General features: G+C 35.9%; 1 protein-coding gene across 1 annotated transcript in view; it reads left to right on the forward strand.

Moving 5' to 3' along the window:
• LOC101887889 (putative uncharacterized protein DDB_G0267716) overlaps window positions 1–10,931 on the forward strand; it is a 36,893-nt gene extending 25,962 nt beyond the window's left edge. Inside the window, exons 3-4 of the mRNA XM_011292088.3 lie at window positions 947–1,096; window positions 9,892–10,931. Of these exons, the coding sequence (XP_011290390.2) occupies window positions 947–1,096; window positions 9,892–10,443 (702 nt within the window). The 3' untranslated portion in view covers window positions 10,444–10,931. The remainder of the gene's footprint in view (window positions 1–946; window positions 1,097–9,891) is intronic.
• The last annotated feature ends 9,378 nt before the right edge of the window (window positions 10,932–20,309 follow it).

The following is a 20,309-nucleotide window of genomic DNA, read 5'->3' on the forward strand; positions in this document are numbered from 1 at the left end:
GTTGCTGTTTTCTTCCGTCCACTTCCATGACGTCGAGCCAAGAAACTTCCTTTCATTGAACTGTCAATGTAGGTCTCACATAACGGTAATTCCCTATATTCGGTTTTTTTTTATGATTTTAGCAGATTTTTTAGCCCTTTCTGTCCGTCCGTCTGTTGTAATCAGGCTAATAAACGAATAAAGATTGGAGGCTACAATTTTGCAAAGATCAGTCTTTTGTATGGAGGCAAGTCAGGTTTGAATATGGGGTAACCACATTACGGTTACCCCGATATTCGCTCTTTTCAAGATGTTAGGCACATTTTCAATGGAATTGTCTGAAAATCCATAAAAGGAGTTCCTTCTGAGTAGTTTACCCCCTGGAAGGTATTTGTCTATATATGTCCACTACATCGTATATCACCGGATATTCGAGATTTTAATGAATTTAGCCACATTTTTCGGTGGTTTTGTCCGAAAATCCACACAAGGAGAACCTTCTGAATACCTAACCCCCTGCAAGAGAATTGTCTAGATAGGTTCACGCTATCATATAGCGCCTATACAAGGTACCTCCTTGTATTCGTAATTTTGTTGAATTTAGGGATATTATTTACCAGATTTTTTTCAAATTTCGTATTTAAAGTTCGTAATGTATACTACAGCCGAGGACAAAAAAATTCTTATGCAGAACCACGCCTTCGTATAGCCCCCATATAAAGGTTTTACTTTGAGCGGTATTTTTCAACAGAATTTTTTAGAAACTTTTCAAGGACCTTTAAAATGGTGGAAGGTTTTAAATTTCGGCTCGTCCGAACTTGCTGCTTTTTTATACGTACATGGTCGTAGGGTGAGAAAATGCAGCTGTCTGCTAATCCGTCTAACTCGCTCCGAACCTCTTGAACTTTTGCCCTGACATTTTCCCATTAATAATCCTTTGTATTTGGTTTTTTCTCTTCTGTTTCAGACATTACGAAAGCTTCAAAATGCCACAGTCATCGAATATAATTCTCTGAATGTCCGACAATTGGCTGCCATAGATATTCGAAATATGAGCATGTGGAACAAATACGATGAGAAATATAAATTTTTGCCACAAATTGAGATACCATCCAATGTAAGTACCAGCTACAAAATGTTAATTCTAAAATATCTCGAAATAAATTCTGGGAACATTGAACGACAGTAAATATAATGAAAAAAAAAAAAAAACTAAATCAAATAATGTGGTACGTCGGTGGTGACGATATTCACAATATTCACACAAGCATTTACCGTACTTAACCTAGTCATGATGTTGTCATTAAAAATTACCAGAATTTTAAGAAATTCCAATAACTACGACACCCATTGACGTCACAGACGTGGTAAATTTTTACAGCCATATAAAAAAAAATATATATTGAAGGGTTCGAAAGTGGTTTTTTTTTTGCGTGGAAATCAATACATACAATAATTTTATGGAAGCATGATTGTCCTCCCCCCCACTCCCCACCATAACATACATGCATATGTAAGTACATATGTCTGCTTTTGATATGCCATAAGTCAAAACAATGCTTCCATACATAAAGCAAAGCGCACACCACAAACTATTTAACGTCAATAATTGAGATATTGAGTTGCCATAGAATTGCCAATGAATCATCATCACCATTCAATTGTATCACATAAATTTGCCGGTTGTTGGTATTGTTATTGTTGGTGTTGCTGTTGTTTTGGTTTCAGCGGAATCCCCAATCGTTTTTTGTTTGTGTTTTTGTTTTGTTTTATTTTGTATGGGATGGGGGGTGGAAGGGTGTGTTTGTGTGTTGGGGGCAAGCATTTTGTAGCTTACTCAATAATTTTTTTCATTATTTTAGAAGACCTAGAATTGACAAGATGCGTGGAGTGCTCTCAATATTTTTTTTTGCTTGCCATAAATATTTGCATTCCAAAATTCAAATATATTATTTACAAATATAGGCTGATGTATTAAGCGCTATTGAAATGTTAACAAGTCAAAAAGTAGTAAGGTACAGAAAAAAAAATAGAGAACGTTCTTTTTTGTTATATTTTCTTTATATGTTTTGTGAGACATCCATAGAAAATGGTCAATTTGAAAAATACAGGGTGAGATGAAAAAACTGCAACCAACTTCAGACTGCTGTTATTTCTAAGCCACTCGTACGACAGCTGTTGAAATTATTCCAGTGACAGCTCATTACATTGTTTACAAGCGTACAAAGGCATTTAGGGTGAGAATTTTCCAGAAAAAAAGGTATTCGTGATGGAAGTCATACGTGATAGTGTTGATTTCTTTATATTTGGCTGGAAAACCACAAGTGGCCATCGTTAGAGCACTTCAGCATTTAAATGTGAATAAATCTTTTGTGTCTCGTACCATCGCTTGTTACCGTGATACTGGTAACGTAGCCCGACGTCAAGGAATGGGACGCAAGAAAACAGCAACATCAGCAGAAATGGTACGAAAAGTAAAGAAGCGACCTGATCGAAACCCGCGCCATAGTGGCCGAAAAATGGTTCGTGAGCTGAACATATCGCAATATGCCATTCTGCAAATATTGAAAAATGAGCTCGGGGTAAAACCATTGAAATTCCAAAAAGTGCAAGAACTTACACCGCAACGGAAAGAAAATAGACTCAAAGGAGCTAAAAAGTTGCTTCGCTTGGCCGAAAGTAGTGAACTGGGTATCTCCGATGGTAAAATATTGCAGAGTTCAGCTGGAAATATGCACCTTCGGTTGGCCACCAGAACTCAAGCCGGCCATGGTGAGGGCCGCCATAACAGCCGATAGTCGCTCTCCGCTCGTATTAATCGACTGAGGCATCAGAATAAATGCCGAAATCGCGAAAAGGGAGGGTGCATTAAAGCCTTGGACAAGCAAACATTTTGGCCGCAGAACTTGGACATTCCAACAGGACTCAGCACCATCGCACTCAGCACGCGCCACCTAAAAATGGTTACAAAATGAGGTTCCTTGCTTCATTTTCAGCACACAATGGCCACCAAAATCTTCGGATACCAATCCGTTGTACTATTGTGTCTGGAGTATTTTGGAAAGCAAGGCCGGCACTAGAAAAACACCAAATTGTCGATCACCGCAACCAAGAGCTTCTCCGGGAATGGTCCAAAATGCCGCCGAACAATTTTCGGCAGAGTTTAACGGTTTCATTGGCCGTTTGAAGGCCATAATTCGTGCCAAAGGTGACCAATTGGAAAAAATCTAAACTTATTCCAAAATTTGATGCCATTTCCGACATTTTTTGCTTTCATTCAATAAAATTTGAAAATTATGGCATTCGCAGTTTTTTTTATCTCACACTGTATATATACTTTTTAGGGTCTAGAATTATTATTTCGATGAGACACAAACGGAATGACAAACCTTATATACCATCTAGCGGCCAGGCTGAACTTTAAATATCCTCCACCATTTAAAAGAAATTTCAAAAATTCCAAAAATTTCCGTCGAAAATACCACTCAATTGAAATCTGGAGGCTATACGAAAACGTGGTCCTGCATAAATAATTATTTGTCATAGGCTGCAGTAACGCGTCCGAACTTCAAATACGAAATTTGAAACATTTTCATCCAACTAGAAACAATTCCGGTGAATAATGTCGCTAAAATCAACAATATACCGAATACAGGGAGATAAAGTTATATGGGGGCTATATGAGAACGTGGACTAGCATAAACAAATTTCTGTCACAGGTTGTAGGACCCATTACAAGCTGCAAATATTGAGACAATTCCGGTGAATAATGTCGCAAAAATCATTACACTAACGAATGTAGTGAGGTAGCGTTATGTGGTGGCAATACCAAAACGTGGAACTATATAGCTCGTTTTCAATGCCAAAAGTCCTGCAGACCAAACACATATCTGAGTAAAATGTTATCAAATTTATAGAGCGTATATTAACCTTGTACATACAGAGCATATATATTTTTGATCAGGGTCAAATTATAAGTCGATTAGCGATGTCCGTCTATCTGTTGTAATCAAACGAATGGAGATAGAAGGCTAAAAGTCTGCATACATGTGTATTTTACCAGTAGGCATGGGCCATGTAGATCCACGTCTTCGTATAGCCCCCATATAACGGTACTTACCAATATTCGGTATTTTGATGATTTTAGCGGTATTTTTTCCGCAATTATTTAAAAGTTCGTATTTAAAATTCGGAATAGGTGCAAAAAATTGCGTATGCAGGTCCAAGTCTTCGTATACCCCCCATATAACGATACCTTCCGATATTTGGCATTGTGATGATTTTAGCGACATTTTTTTACCAGAATTGTTTCAAATTTCCTAATTTCCTATGACAAAAAAATACTTACTTAGTTATTCGTATAGCTCTCATGTATGGGGTTTCATTTGTGAGGTATTTTTCTACGGATCAGTTTTTTTATACCCTACACCACAAGGTGGTCAGGGTATTATGTCTTTGTGCATTTGTTTGTAACAGGTAAAAGGAAACGAGATTGACCCACAGTTCCTTTTGATGATCTGCATAGAATCACATTCTGAGTCGATTTATGCATTTCCGTCCGTCTGTCTGTCCGTCCGTCTGTCCATGTATTTTTGTAAACAAAGTACAGTTCGCATTTATTGCCCTATCCAGATGATTGCACAGATCATCTGTTTGGCCCAAGGACGAACCCTATTGAAATTGGAGATAATCGGTAACATTTAGATATAGCTCACATATATATCTTCGTCCGATTTGCCTTTTATTGTGCACCAAACGTGTAATATAAGCCCGAATAGTATGGAATTTTGCACATACAATCAAATTAGGCCTGAAAATAAGTATCCCAAATTTGATCATAATCGGTTAGAAAGAGCTATAGCTCCCATATATATTGTGCATCCGATTTGTTATTTTTGTCCTCCGCAGCCGCAATATGCACTTTGTAACAACAATATTTGGAAACAATATAGCAAATACATCTCAGAAATCCACTTGCTAAATTTTATCGAGATCGGTTCAGATTTGGATATAGCTCCCATATATAACTTCGTCCCATTTACCTTTTATTGTGCACCAAACGTCTAATATTTGTCCAAATGGGATGGAATTTGGCACTTACGACCGAATTGAGTCTAAAAGCTAGTATAAATTTGGTGAAAATCGGTTCAGATATAGCTATAGCTTCGATATATATTGTTCATCCGATTTGCTATATTTATTACCCACAACCATAATATGCACTCCGTAATAATGATATTCAGGGAAATATATCAAATACAGCTCAGAAATATCTTTGCCAAATTTTATCGAGATCGGTTCCGATTTGGATATAGTTCCCATATATATCTTTATCCGATTTCAAATTAATTGTGCAGCAAATAGGCAATACAAGTCCGAATTTAAAAGATACAAATGCTTCGGCATATTTAATCTTTTGAACTTTAAATTATAATTATAATCATAGCGTGTATGATTGAATTCTCCCATAAAAACTTTTAATTGTTATGTGGAGATCTACTAAATTAGCAAGGTGGTGAAGGGTATCATAAAGTCGGCCCCGCCCGACTATAAGACTTTTTTTTACTGTTTTTTTTTTTTCTTTTTGGTTTTTTGAAAATTTTCAATTTCTTTCAAAATGGTAGATGGTATTAAAACTTCAGCCCTGTTTACCTGTTTATATTTAAATTCAGTATCCAGCTCTTGTCATTACCAGTCTCCATTTTTTTTAATTAGCTTATTTTGCGATTAAATGAAATGCGGTGTTGTTGCTATTTATTATCATTACTTTTTTTACTTTATTTGCGGCTAATACGAAACTTGTTGTTTATCTACAATGAGGTGTTGAGGTATTCAACACTTACTTATTAAACAATTATTCGGATAGTTTATTGAATAATTGTTATATTCTTCTCCATAATACAGACATTCCCATTACAAAACCTCGAAATATTTGCCTGAGACCCCACACATTTTTGATCTGTATCTTGGAATCAAAATAGAGAACACAATACGAAATATAGGACCTTGAAATTTGTTAAAAAAAGTTATATTGATCAATTAAAGTCAACGTTTCGGTCCTTATATAACGGAGCCTAATTTAAAGACCAACTTCTTCTAATCTAATCTAATTTGATATTTATTGTTCTTCATGACTAAAATCTCATCTGCCAAAGGTTTTCAATATTTATACATTATCGTCTCACATAACAATTCCTTTGAATTTTGAGTGTTTTGAAGTTTTGTGATGATGAATACTGCAATCGAATAAAAAAACCCCAACTGATTAAAAAATCGACTCAAGAATTGATTTTTTCCTACAGGTACATATGCACGTGACTGGCGTATGCCCTATATGAATGGCTGTGACAACTGATATGACTGCCACACAAATTCTAGACTGTAGATTAAATTTTTTGCAGTGCCCCCATAAGGACGTTATTATCTAATTTTTGAGCCTTTGCTCAAATAAAAACATTCGAACATTCGTGTTGGGTTTATCAAATGCGGCATGAATGATCGTATTGTACAATGCGGTGTCCACAAGCTATTGCATATCGAATCGTATTGATTTATTAGTTTTTAAATACTTTTTCTCTCAATGTATTTAGAATCTATTCAAAGCTATAGCTATTTATTTGTTTTCAATGAATTATTAATAGTTTTTTTTTTTTGTAATTGTTTTAATGCCATCAATGAATTCAGTGTTGGCACACATCATTCACCAGATGAGTGTGTGGTGTAAGCCGAGTGTGCACTCGAATTGTCATTCGAAATGATTGATCAAATAATAGAAGTTCATTGAACTGTGCCGCCGCATTGAAATCGTGAACGGTGTGTGTTTGTGTGGCAATTCGCAATGTCTAGCGGAAATTAATTGAAAAATATTACGGAATTGTATATTTTGTTTTTATTTTGAACCATAGAATACACAAATATGATTATACCCTGCACCACATAGTGGTAAGGGTATTATGTCCTTGTCCAGTACGTCCGTCTGTCCATCTACCCATGAACTTTTGTGAACAAAATGCAGGTCGCATTAATTATCCGATTGAGATGAAATTCTCCAAACAATATTTGTTTGGCCTAAAGACGAACCCTATTTAAATTGATGAGAATCGGTTCAAAATTTAGATATAGCTCCCATATATATCTTCTACCGATTTCGAATTAATTGTGCACCAAATGATCTGAAATGACCTGAAGTTTGGCATATCCAAATTCAGACCAGAAGCAACTACATTAAATATGGTCAGATATAGCTATAGCCCCCGAGTTTCATTCAGTTTCATTCGATTTGGTGTGAAAGTCCCTCAAATGCTAAATATGCTCTCGACAACAATGATAGTTGGGCCGCACATAAAATACAACTCGAAAATACCTCTGCCAAATTTATTGCGATCGGTTCAGATTTAGTTCGATACACATTTTCATCTGATTTTACGGTTATTGCTCACCAATCAGGCCATAATTTTTACAATTTATTTCTTTCTATTGAATGAAAGCAAAAAATGTCGGAAATAGCATCAAATTTTAGAATAAGTTTAGATTTGTTCGAATTGGTCACCTTTGGCACAAAAAATGCCCATCAAGCGGCACTTGAAACCGTTATATGCAGCCCGAATGTTTTTCTACGGTATTTCGGTCCATTTCCGGCGAAGCATTTGCTTGAGGTGATCGGCACTTTGGTATTTTTTAGTGCCAACCTTGCTTTCAAAAATACTCCAGACACAATAGTCCAACGGATTGGTATCCGGAGATTTTGGTGGCCATTGTGCGCTGGAAATGGAGCGTGGAACCTTGTTTTTTAACCATTCTTGGGTGGCGCGTGCTGAGTGCGATGGTGGGAAATCCTGTTGGAATGCCAAGGTCTGCGGCCAACATGTTTGCGAGCCCAAGGCCTTAATATACCATACAGAATATTTTAGCGATAATATTCAGCATTTATTCTGATGCCACGGTCGATTAATACGAGCGGAGAGCGACCATCGGCCGTAATGGCGGCCCACACCATTACCTTGGACGGCGCTTGAGTTCTGGTGGTCAACCGAAGGTGCACATTTTCAGCTGACCTCTTTGGCAAATAAATACTATCATTTTGTTTGGTTACAAACTGCTGGACAACGAATGTTTTCTTATCGGAGAAACCCAAATACGGCAGTTCACCACTTTCGGCCAAGCGAAGCAACTCTTTAGGCCTTTTGAGTCTATTTTCTTTCGGTTGCTGTGTAAGTTCTTGCACTTTTTTGGAATTTCAACGACTTTATCCCGAACTCATTTTTCAATATTTGCCGAATGAAATATTGCGATATGTTCAGCAGCTTACGAGCAATTTTTCGGCCACTGCGACGCGGGGCTCGATCAAGTCGCTTCTTTACTTTTCGAACCATTTCTGCTGATGTTGCTGTTATCTTCCCTTCTGTTCACTTCTTTGAAGTCGGGCTACGCTACCAGTATCACGGCAACGAGTCACAAAAGATTTATTCACATTTAAATGCTGGTGTGCTCTAATAATAGCCGCTGGTGGTTTTCCAGCCAAATATAAAGAAAGCACACCAACACGCTTGAATTGCATTACGAATCACTTATTTTCTGGAAAATTCTAACCAAAATGCTTTTGTACGCTTGTAAACAATATAATGAGCTGTCACTGGAATAATTTTAACAGCTGTCGGACGAGTAGCTTAGAAATGACAGCAGTCTGAATTTGGTTGCAGTTTTTTCATCACCCTGTATATCTTTATCCGATTTCAGGTTTTTTGAACCCGAAATGACCAATATCAGCACAAATTAACTCAATTTTGGCACCTCCGATGAAAATTGTCCTAGAAGCCAGCACTTCAAATTTGATGAAAATCGGTTTTATACACAACAATAATCTTCGGTACCAGATATCAGATTCTGCCCAGAAATAAGTGTATAAAATTTTGTCAAGATCGGATGAGATTTGGATATAGCTCTCACATATGTATCCGATTTCATGTTTTTTTTTTTTTTTTGTGCACCAAATGGCTAATATCAGGTCAAATGGACTGCATTTTAAAATTTTTTGTTAAATTTGGTGATAATCGGTTCAGATATAGCTGTAGCTCCCGTATAAATGTTTCATCCGATTTGGTGTTTAAGTCTCTCACATGCATGACCACAGGAATAATCTTTGGTGCCAGATATCAGATTCAGCGCAAAAATAAATCTATAAAATTTTCTCAAGATCGGTTGAGTTTTGGATATATCTCTCATATATATCGAAGAATACAACAACAAAAAAAATTTTCATATATATCTTTATCTGATTGGAGGTTTTTTTGTGCTCCAAATGAACAATATCAGCCCAAATGGACTTATTCTTGGCACTTCCGGCGAAATTCAGTCTAGTACGTTCAAATTGGTAAAAATCGGTTCAGATATAGCTGTAGCCCCCATATATATGTTTTATTCGATTTGGTGTTTAAATCCCTCACATTCGTAATATGTAGCTAATAACAATGATATTTGGTACTAGATATCTCATAGAGCTCGGAAATACCTTTGTCAAAATTTATCGAGATCGGACAAGAGTTGGATATAGCTTCAATATATATTTCTTAATCCGAATTCAAGTTTATTGTGCAAATAATGGCCAATATCAGCCCAAATAGAGTGAATTTTGGGACGTATGTTTCCATTTGGTGGAACTCGGCTGCCCCATGTATTACTTCCTCTAAAGCCAAATTCAAACTGCTCTAATGCTAAATGTTGATAGGTGGTATGATCTACTTCAAATAAATTCTTTTTTTACGGCAACTCTACTAAATATGTATAGTGGTGTAGGGTATCATACAGTCGGCTCAGCCCGACTTTTAATTTTTCCTCTTCGTTTTTTGTAATAATTTATATTTTTTAAAAAATATTCTAATATTAAAACAATGTCCTTTACTTTGTTACTTGCAGATATCTCTCCGTCGCTGCCATCGTCAAATGCAAACCTATGTTGCTGCCTTCGACTACTTGCATCGGGCCCAACTTGATTGGGACTACAACAAAGGTATGCAGCAGAGTCAAACCTCACGTGAACTTCTGACATTGCGTAACAATGCCCGTTCGATTCTCTGCAATATTGAGCATGCTGTCAACAATACAACATCGAAATCCAAAGCAGCCCGGACCATTAATTCGCTGCTAATATCACGGCGAAGAATGGAAAAGCTACTGCAATTCGACACTGACATTAAAAAGGTTTCACCGCTGAGATGGAACAAAAACGCAGACATTAATGACAACAATTTGAAACATATTAGTCCAATAGATTTGAAATTTGTTAAATCTCGTTATTTAACCTATTTAAGAAAATTCATTAAGTTATTACGCCGAACAACGAATCGAATGAGTGTGCCAAAGAATCAAACGTCGAAAATGTCACAAGGCTCCACTGCAAATCAGAGTGGCCGAAAACAAGCCGGAAATGGTAGAAAAAATCAGAGAAGGCAGCAAAGGAAACAATAAAGAGTATAAGATTATGAAAAGTTTCGAAATAAAAAAAAACAACCGAAACCCAACCACCCACCACCGCCCACAAGGCAGCTTAACTCGAATGAGTCTATCACCCGATTTAGGCTTCAAAACGAATATATTTTTTGAAAAGAAAAAACCTCTCTATTTTACAAAACCTAATAATTCCATGACATCAATTTTTTATGAAAACTTTCGCCTTAGGTTATTGAATTCATCAATTTCATTTTGAATTACAAACATAATTATCAATTTCTGTTTATATTATATTCCATTTGGATTTTAAATTAATTATTTATTCAATCACAAAGTCGAATTCTTTGGTTATTGATTTTATTCGCTATTTTTTAGTTCGCCTTTTTATCAACTGTATGCATGCCCATATTTATTATTATCACCCTGTATTAATTATTTATTTAACAGCTACTGTGATATAGTTAGTATTCATTATTATTATTATTATAAATTGTAGCATTTTTTTATAAATATATATTCTTTTACACATTTTGCCTCATAGTATGTAAAATAAAATTAAATACAAAAAATAAATTGCAAATGCTGAAGACAGAAAAGACAAAAAACTATTGTTGTTTTATTTCTTTCTGAAATGATTGTATCTAATAAAGGGTGTTTTTAAGCCCGATAGAACTTGAAATTGTAAAAAATAACACAAACAAGTTAAAAAGCAGTAATTTCGGCCGGGCCGAACTTTGGATACCCTCCACCATTTGGAACGAATTTGGAAATTTAAAAAAAATTAAATCCTTAAAAAATTCTGTTAAAATCTTAAAAATACCGAATATACACGTTATATTGAGTTCTATACGACGTGGACCTACATAGACATTGTTTGCCATAAGCCATTACAATATTAAAACTGAAACTTGAAATAAACGGTGAAAAATGTAGCTAAAATCATTAAAATATCGTATATAGGGATGTACCGTTATACGGAGCTGTGCGAAGTCCTGAATCAGCATAGAAAATTTTCTGTCACAGGCTGTAGCATCCATTACGAACTTCAAATACGACATCTCAAACAATTTCGGTGAGTATTGTACCTAAAATCGTCAAAATACCGAGAATGGGGAGGTACTGATATATGGGGGCTATACGAAGACGTGGACTTACAGACAATTTTCAGTCTCAGGCTTTAGTATCCATTTCGAACTTCAAACACCAAATTTGAAACATTTCCGGTGAATAATGTCGCTAAAATCATTAAAATACTGAATATAGGGAGGTACCGTTATATGGGGGCTATACGAAGACGTGGACTTGCACAGACAATATTCTGCCTGAGGCTGTAGTATCCATTTCGAACTTCAAATGCCAAATATGAAGCTATTCCGATGAAAATTGTCGCTAAAATCATCAAAATACCGAATATCGGGAGGTACCGTTATATGGGGGCTATATGATAACGTGGACCTACATGACCCATTTACGAACTTAACCTGCCTACTGGCAAAATAGACATGTGTGCAAAATTTTAGCCTTCTATATCTATTCGTTCGAAAGATAGACTGCTGTTTTTGCTAAGCTACTCGTCCGACAGCTGTTAAAATTATTCCACTGAATGATTCGTGATGGAATTCAATTGTGATTTCGGCTGTAGCATGCATTAGGACCTTCAAATACAAACTTAAAACAATTCCGTTGAATAATGTCGCTCGAAAACCGCCGCACAGATTTCCTTGAAAATTTCCAAATATACTACTACATCGCCTGAAAGTAACGTATGCTATATTCATTTTTGAAATTCCACTTGGAACTGGAAATATAGCATCAGAATTGAAGGTACCTCCCAAAAATTTAGATTTTATATTTTGCAATTAATCGATTGCAGATACAGTCTCCAAATTTGGAATGAGTGGCGGGATTTGATCAGAAAATATATCTGCCAAATTATATTGTAATCAGTACAGATTTGGATATAGCTTTCATATATATTTTCGGCCGATTTACATATTTGATGCACCCAACACGTTACGTATATCCGATTCCAATGAAATCCGGCATAAGTGACTAAATTTGGTACAAAAATAAATTTGTCAGATAATAATAAAATCGGTTCAGATGTATGTTCGTTTTTAATGAAATTTGGAATGAGTGACGGGATTTTTTATAAAATACATTTGCCAAATTATATTGAAATCGGTTGATGTTTGGGTATAGCTCCCATACATATTCGATGGTTATCAAAATTGGTAGGATTCTTCCCAGCCCTAAACCCATGCTAAATTCCGAGTCTGTAACATTACGAAAATTTTTTCTTAAGACCCATTTTCACCCCTAAATACTATGGGTTTCTATTCTGACCATAACACCAACTATATGGAAAAATTTCGTGAGGATCGGGCCATTGTTGTATAGACCAGCTGAAGTCCAAGGTTTCTATTTAACCAAGTTGGAGTCCAGGAAGTCTATACAGGTTATATAGAGTCCGGGAGCCTATACTAGCCAGCTGGAGTCCAGTGAGTCTATATAGACCAACTGCAATCCAGGTAATCTAATCTGGGCTGGGGAGTTTATATAGGTTATGAGTAGTTCCAGAAATCTATATAGGCCAACTAGAATCTAGGGAGTCTACACAGGCTAGGTGGAGTTCAAGAAGTCAATATAGGTCAACTGGAGTCGAGTATATGTCCCATATTTTTATATTTCATCCGATTTGGCATTTATGTACCACACACTTGCACTAAAATGCCCTCCACAACAACAATATTTGGTACCATCTATCAGATTCAGGATAGAAATATCTCTGCTTAATTTTATAGAGATCTATTCAGATTTGGATATAGCTCCTATATATATCTTCATCCGATTTCATGTTTACTGTGCCTAAAAAGTGTAATATCAGTTCAAATGGAATGGATTTTGATTATTATTGCTTCAGACACAAATGCCTCCGTCATTTTTATTACCAATCGATTCAGAGGAGGATATATCTCCCATATATGTTAGTTTCGTTCAGTTTTAAGTTATGAGTGCTTTAAAACCATAATACGCATTCCAAAACGATCATAGTTGGAATTAAATCATTTGTAAATTCGTAAATCATAAAGTCGGCCCCGCCCGAATTTAGCCTTTATCTTCTGGTTATTCTAGCAGATGCCATATTGCCCACGAGTTAAATATGGCTAAAAACAGTCTCGATTAATTGGCCCTATAGACAGCGAAATTACAGCTGCAAAAAATACGTCATCCATTGTTGAATAACATATTTCATAATTTTTGGCTTACGAATCGAATGAAATAATTTTCAGCTGTAAATTTTAGTGCAGGCCTCACAAAAATCACGACAACAAAAGAAAACATTTGTACTGACCTATTGGACAATTGTCATTGTCAATTGTTCACCTTTGACACGTTGACCACACAGGCGCCACTTAAAAACGCTGCTGCTGCTACCTCTGTGGAATAAGGTTTATTTTGAAGTGCCTCCTTGTAAATGCCTCTCACATCCACTCATTGTTATCCTATTGAGCGTCTAATGAGCGTTATAAATCTATGTCCTGGTTGACATTGTTCCACAACGTTTCACACATTCATCTATCCATTCGACCAGCCATCGAAGCGGCCCACAACTATACATACACATCGACACATTGTACCTACACACATATATATTCATTGACAATTAAATATTGCATTGTTATTGTTGTTGTTGTTGTTATTGGTGGGCATTATTGCAGTTTAGTGCATTGAATGCGAGTGCGTGAGTGTGAGTCTGATGAGGATAAATTTGGTAGGTAATGTTGTACCCATCAATGCTATCGGAGTACACGATCATCTGCCATAAAACGAGGTACGTGCTGTGTATGACTAAAATGCCAACAAATCAAATTCACATTGCGGACAATTGAATTCGTTTCATTTCAATTTAATTTCGATTTTGTGTTTTTGTTATTTTTTTTCTGTGACAATTGTCAATTGTCTGAGGGGATTTTTGTCAATTGAGACAGACGGACAGAAAATGAAATAAAAAAAAATTTGAAACAAAAGGGAGAGTTTTACTGGGATGGACACTCAGTCCTTTTTTGTTACACGTTTGATGTTGCGCCGCCGTGTAGAACATGAATTATTGGCCAATATTTATTGGTAATCACTTTAAGGGAACATATTTTGTTCAAATTACCAAGAAAAACACACTCACCGTTATTCGTGATTTGTCACATTTTCGATTTCGATTTCTAACAGAAATTATTTTGAATAGAGAATATGCAACTTCTACTGAATTTATGTTGTTGAAAATTGATTTGAAGTGTATATCTATACCCTACAACACTATGTGTTGGGGGTATTATAAGTTTGATTGGGCCAAAAATTATGTAACACCACGAAATATTGGTTTCCCAAAGAGGAAAGTAAATATGGATCTTCCTATCTCGCCGAGCTGGGGCGATCTTGCTATGTATGTCGACCGTCCGTCTGTTCATGTTAATTTGTAATCACTCTACAGGTCTACGTTATGCCCGATTCTCACGAAATTGCATGGAGGTGGAGTTATGGTCAGAATAGAAGCCTATTACTTTTGAAGATGATTGCATAATATTAAGTTGTTGAAATGGACCAAAAAACTGCCAAATTTCCTGATTTTGCAGTTGCTCCACAGGTCGCACTTATAGACCAATCGCAGAGGAAGTTAGCATGTGGCTAGAGTTTAGGGCTGGGCAGAAGTCTTCCAATTTGGATGGCCATCGGGTTATCTTTAGTGGGTGAAATAGACCATAACATTTCTGTTAAATAAAAATCAAATTTTATATTAATCCGCGAATATTTTTAATAACGGTGAATCACAAATAGGCGAACAGGTCAATTCTGACCGTTGCCTAGATGTCGATAGTAAATATATCGGATATATATAGCGAAAAATATACAATGTGTATATACAAAGGAAAGGGATGTCAGCTAGAATGCTTATATCTCAAAAATGGCTGGGCCGATTTTTACAAAATTTGTCAATTCAGATTGCCCTCTTGGCATAAAAGAATAAAATATAAAGAAATCGCATAAAAAATGCCGAAAATGACGTTAATATATTTTGTTTTTTTTTTTTTTCATATTTTTTTTTATCGCATGCGATTTTTTCAATTTGACTTATAATATTGAAGTGTATATTTTGTAATATTTTTTCACCTTACAACACAGATTGGGGTTATTATATGCAGATTGCAATTATCGTCCGATCCTCACGAAAATTTTCATAAGGTTAGGATTAGGCTCAGAAGGGCTAGACCTATTGTTTTCAAAGATGTCCGCAATGTATTTAGGTGTTGAAATGGACCAACAACTAAAAATGTTCCTGATTTTGAGCCGTTATAAGGGTCACAAATAGAAAGCAAAGGACACAAAATCTCGCATAAAGTTAGAGTTTAGGACAGCGAGTAGAATGGAATACTACTTTTGTGTGAAAAAAATCCTACATTTCCATTTTATTTCGTTGACAAATAAAGCAAAATATCGTAGACAAGCAAATCATAAGATGAATCTAAATTTGGAGAAACAGAGGGGCTTCTTGCATTTGGAAATGATCGCAGGAAATTTTTCCTGATCACACAATTGTGACCAATCGACACGGAATTTTGCTTGAGAAGAGAGTTAAGGACAGGAAAAAAGTCTAGCATTTTGGATGACCATTGGATTATATTTATGTATTGAATGTTTCTTAGGTGTATCGTCATTCTAGTCGAGAGGGTTTCATAGCTGCAGAAACTCTACGCCAAATTGCAGAGTTTTATTTTTATTTACGACCCTGTCATGATCAGCATAATATTCTAAGTCGACTTAACGACGTCCGTCTGTCGAAATCACAATATAGCCAATATTATATGATGTAAAGCTTCAACATTTGGCACAACAATTTTTATTGTGTCCAGGATAGTTGGTATTGAAAATAAAATGTATAAGTCCACGTTTTCGTATACCCCCCATATTCGGTGTTTTGATGATTTTTGCTACATTTTTCCACGAATTTGTTTAAAAATTGGAATTTTTAGGTCATAATGGGTTCTAGCTCCTGTGGCTCCTGTAGGTCTATGTTTTGGTATAGCCCCCGTATAAAAGTACCTCACGATAGTCCGTGTTTGTCACATTTTTCCACGTATTATTCGTAATGGGTTCTAGGTGCTGTGGCGGAACATTGCATGTAACTGTACCTCACTAAATTTGAAATTTTAATGACTTTTGTCACATTTTTCCACGGATTTGTCTAAAAATGGTTATCTGTAGCTCTCAATGGATTCTCGCTCCGGTGGCAAAACATTGAATATCTAGGTCATTGTTTTCCTATAGCGCACATACAACGGTACCCACCGATAGTCGGTATTTGGTATGGCATCAACTCATTTTATGGTTTTTTGAAAAGTTTAACTGCATTATTCAAACGGCCTCACTGGTAGTATGTAACTTAAGTGGAACATGCTTCAACTCAAATTCTTTAATATAAAACCTAATAATGGAGTGTGAAAAGTTCGACCTGGCCTCTCTTAAAACTTTTTTACTTGTTTTTTTTTATGATTCTGCTGTCGGTCTATAGGTCAACATTACAAACTGATCGAAACATATTTTTGGAAAGTTTAGGACAGGACAGGCATTATCTTGTGGCTCTGGTCATGTTCGAACGGCGTAATTTAATAATGACACTATTTGTAAACCCGAAAGAACCACGACTGATAGTAGTCCTATTATGTATCCCAATATCTTGTGGGATTCGTTCATTACTATTTCAATGGTTTCAGATTCACAGAAACTTTACCATAAACTATAGTGATGTAGGATATCCAATGGTCGGTCCCTGTACCTTGCCTAAACATAGCTTCGCATAAAAAAGGTAACGCCAGATTTTATCTACCTTGTTGTATTCATTCTTCTACCAATTTTATTTGATTTTGTAGTTGTAGATAGATTTTTTGGTAGATCCACATATTGCCAAAGGCTTCACAATAGAACAATTGTATAAATTCTAATCTGAGATGTGTATGAAATATAGTTTTAAATCGATAAAAAGTTGTTGGGAACTACACTTCGAAACTACACCCTTTGTATGTAGATAAAATTCCATTTCAATCACGTCTATCATAGATGTGTGTATGAACGGGCATACGTTCATCCATGTGCGTGTGTGTGTGAGTTAACTGTCAACATTTGCATATGAACTGTTGGTTCCTCCATTGACCCACCTTACTTAACTGGAGGGCAGCATTTATTTGCCCAAGCAGTGTGCCCGGGCATTTCTCCCAGTTTCTCAAACACTGGCCATTCTTATCACACTCTGCAAACACAACGCAAAGGAAAACAAGAAAAAACTCTTTTTGTCCATGTGTGTTCCCTAATATGTTTGTCCGTTTGTCTGTCTCTTTGTTTGTCTGTTTGTTTTGATTTGTGTGTGAGCGGGCGCATTACTTTTTCTCCAGACCGATTCATTTCATTACTTGGACAAATATCTTTACGCCTTAACAAGTTGTCGGTCAATATTTATTAATTCCGATTGAGCATTAGCCAAATGATGTGTGTACGGGTATGTATGTATGTACGTAGGCATGGTTCTTGGTTGGTGTTTGTGTTGTAAAACCCCTTTCAGCCAACTTTAACCCTATCTAAAAACGCGGAGACGCATTTCCTCGTTTGTCTACGTTAATGACCCTTTTTCACACATCAAAAATGCTATGGGTAAATATGAATGTCGAATGCAACAGACACACGAAAGGGTAACAATACCAACAACAGCAAAACAATGTTGGTTGTGCTTGAATGCGTCTCAAAGGACTTTGGCTCACCGCCTTATTAGGTTATGGTCATGTTGACAGACGAATTGTGTTGCATTGCATTCTTCGGCAATCAAATATCAAAAAAAGAAGAAAAAAGTGATCACACTTAACGTAACAATGTTAAGAGCAAATAACTTTCTCTCTCCTAGCCAAGGAAATAGAAATTGTCTAATATTTAGTTAAAGTGCAGTAACAAAGGGTTGTTGGCTGGGCGAATGGCAAATAGTTAAATTTTACTAAATTATTTGATTATCTAGCTAGGACAGAGCGATATTTTATCGAAAATAAGATCCATTTTTCTATCTTCCACAATAATTAAATAAATGAATTCATGAATTAACTACCCTAACTACAAATACTCAATATTCATTGAAATGCGAAAATACAAGTTTTGAAGATATAATTTGATTTATCGATAAATATATAAAAGCAGCCAGTCTATGAGAGTTTATATAGGTATGTGAGTTACGATATGGAAAAATTTTCTTCGCAGGCTGAAGTTACGTTGGAGGTCCCCAAACAAATTGTCTTTCCAAATCCATGATATTGCCAACAATATGAAATCGTTGATATTGAAAAAAAATATCAGAGATGTCTAATGAAAATTCATGGATTTTTTTAGAAAACAAATTGGTAAAAAAATCGTAATTGAAAAAAAAAACAGTATCTAAAGGTCAAAAGTCGGGTGGGACCGACTATATGATATCCTACACCACTATGCATATTTGGGAATTTATTTGAAGTAGATCATACCAACTATGAATCAACTAACAATGCTTTATACAGCATGATATGACTTCGATAAGGATTATATTAAAAAAATATAATATATAAAATATAACTGTATCCGATGTCATGATCATTGTGGTGGAGTGCATATTATGCATGTGAAGCACTTTAACACCAAATCATATGAAACATATACATCAGAGCTATAGGCATATCTGAACTGATTTTCACCAATATCTTAAGTACTTGTTTCTGGGCGGAACTCCGTAGGAAGTGCCACAATTCAGTCCATTTGGGCTGATATTAGCCATTTGGCGTACGAAAAATCGGATATAGATATATGAGAGCTATATCCAACTTGAATTGATCTTAATCTTAGACTGAACCGAAATCGGTTAAAGATATAGGTGAGAGCAGGGATATAGGGCCAAACAAATATTGTTTGTAAAATTTCATCTCAATCGGATAATAAATACGACCTGCATTTTGTTCACAAAAATACATGGACAGACGGACTGACATGCATAAATCGACTCATAAAGCTCCTCAAAATAACTATGGGTATATCTCATTTCCTTCTCCATGAGTTTATATAGTATTAATATTTCTTGACCCGAAAGTCCTTGAAATATAAAAGTTAATGGAAAAAACACGATTCTTGTCCCACAAGTCTTTGCATCACAGTTTTGAAAAGAAGGCCGCTTCTAGGCCCAGCAGTCCATGAAAATGTTTTTCAAAGACTTTGAATCCTTGAAAGTAGTCACGACTCTTGATGCGGTTTTCTTTAAAATATTTCTACAGAGAACCACAATTCTAAGCCCGGAGTTCCTTGAAATACTTTCATAAAAAGATATTCGATTCTGGGTCCGGAATTCCGTGAAAAAGTTTTATGAATATAACCACAGGTCTTGGGCCGGAAATCCTTGAAGCTCTGTTTTATTTATGTATATATATATTTTTTTTGCCCGGATATCTTAGGGCAAAATTCTCCAATATAAGAACGAATCTTGTCCAATAGACGTAACAGATGGACGGACGGACAGACAGGCTGTCATGCATAAATCGGCTCAGTAGCCGTTATATCAGGTTCTATATAAAGAAGTGGACCTGCATAGGCAACTATTGTCATAAGCCATTACAATATTTAAATGCGAAACTCGTTGAATAATGTCGCTAAAATCATCAAAATACCGAATATCGGAAGGTACAGTTATATGGAGACTATACCAAAACGTGGACCTACATAGCCCATTTTCAGTACCAAAAGTCCCGCAGACATAATATACATTTGAGTAAAATTTTATCAAGCTACTTTATTTCGTTCGGAAGCTAAAGTGATTTCCACAGACGAACGGACAA

Source organism: Musca domestica, unplaced genomic scaffold (assembly GCF_030504385.1).
Source record: "Musca domestica strain aabys unplaced genomic scaffold, Musca_domestica.polishedcontigs.V.1.1 18, whole genome shotgun sequence".
NCBI classification, from domain to species: Eukaryota; Metazoa; Arthropoda; class Insecta; order Diptera; family Muscidae; genus Musca; species Musca domestica.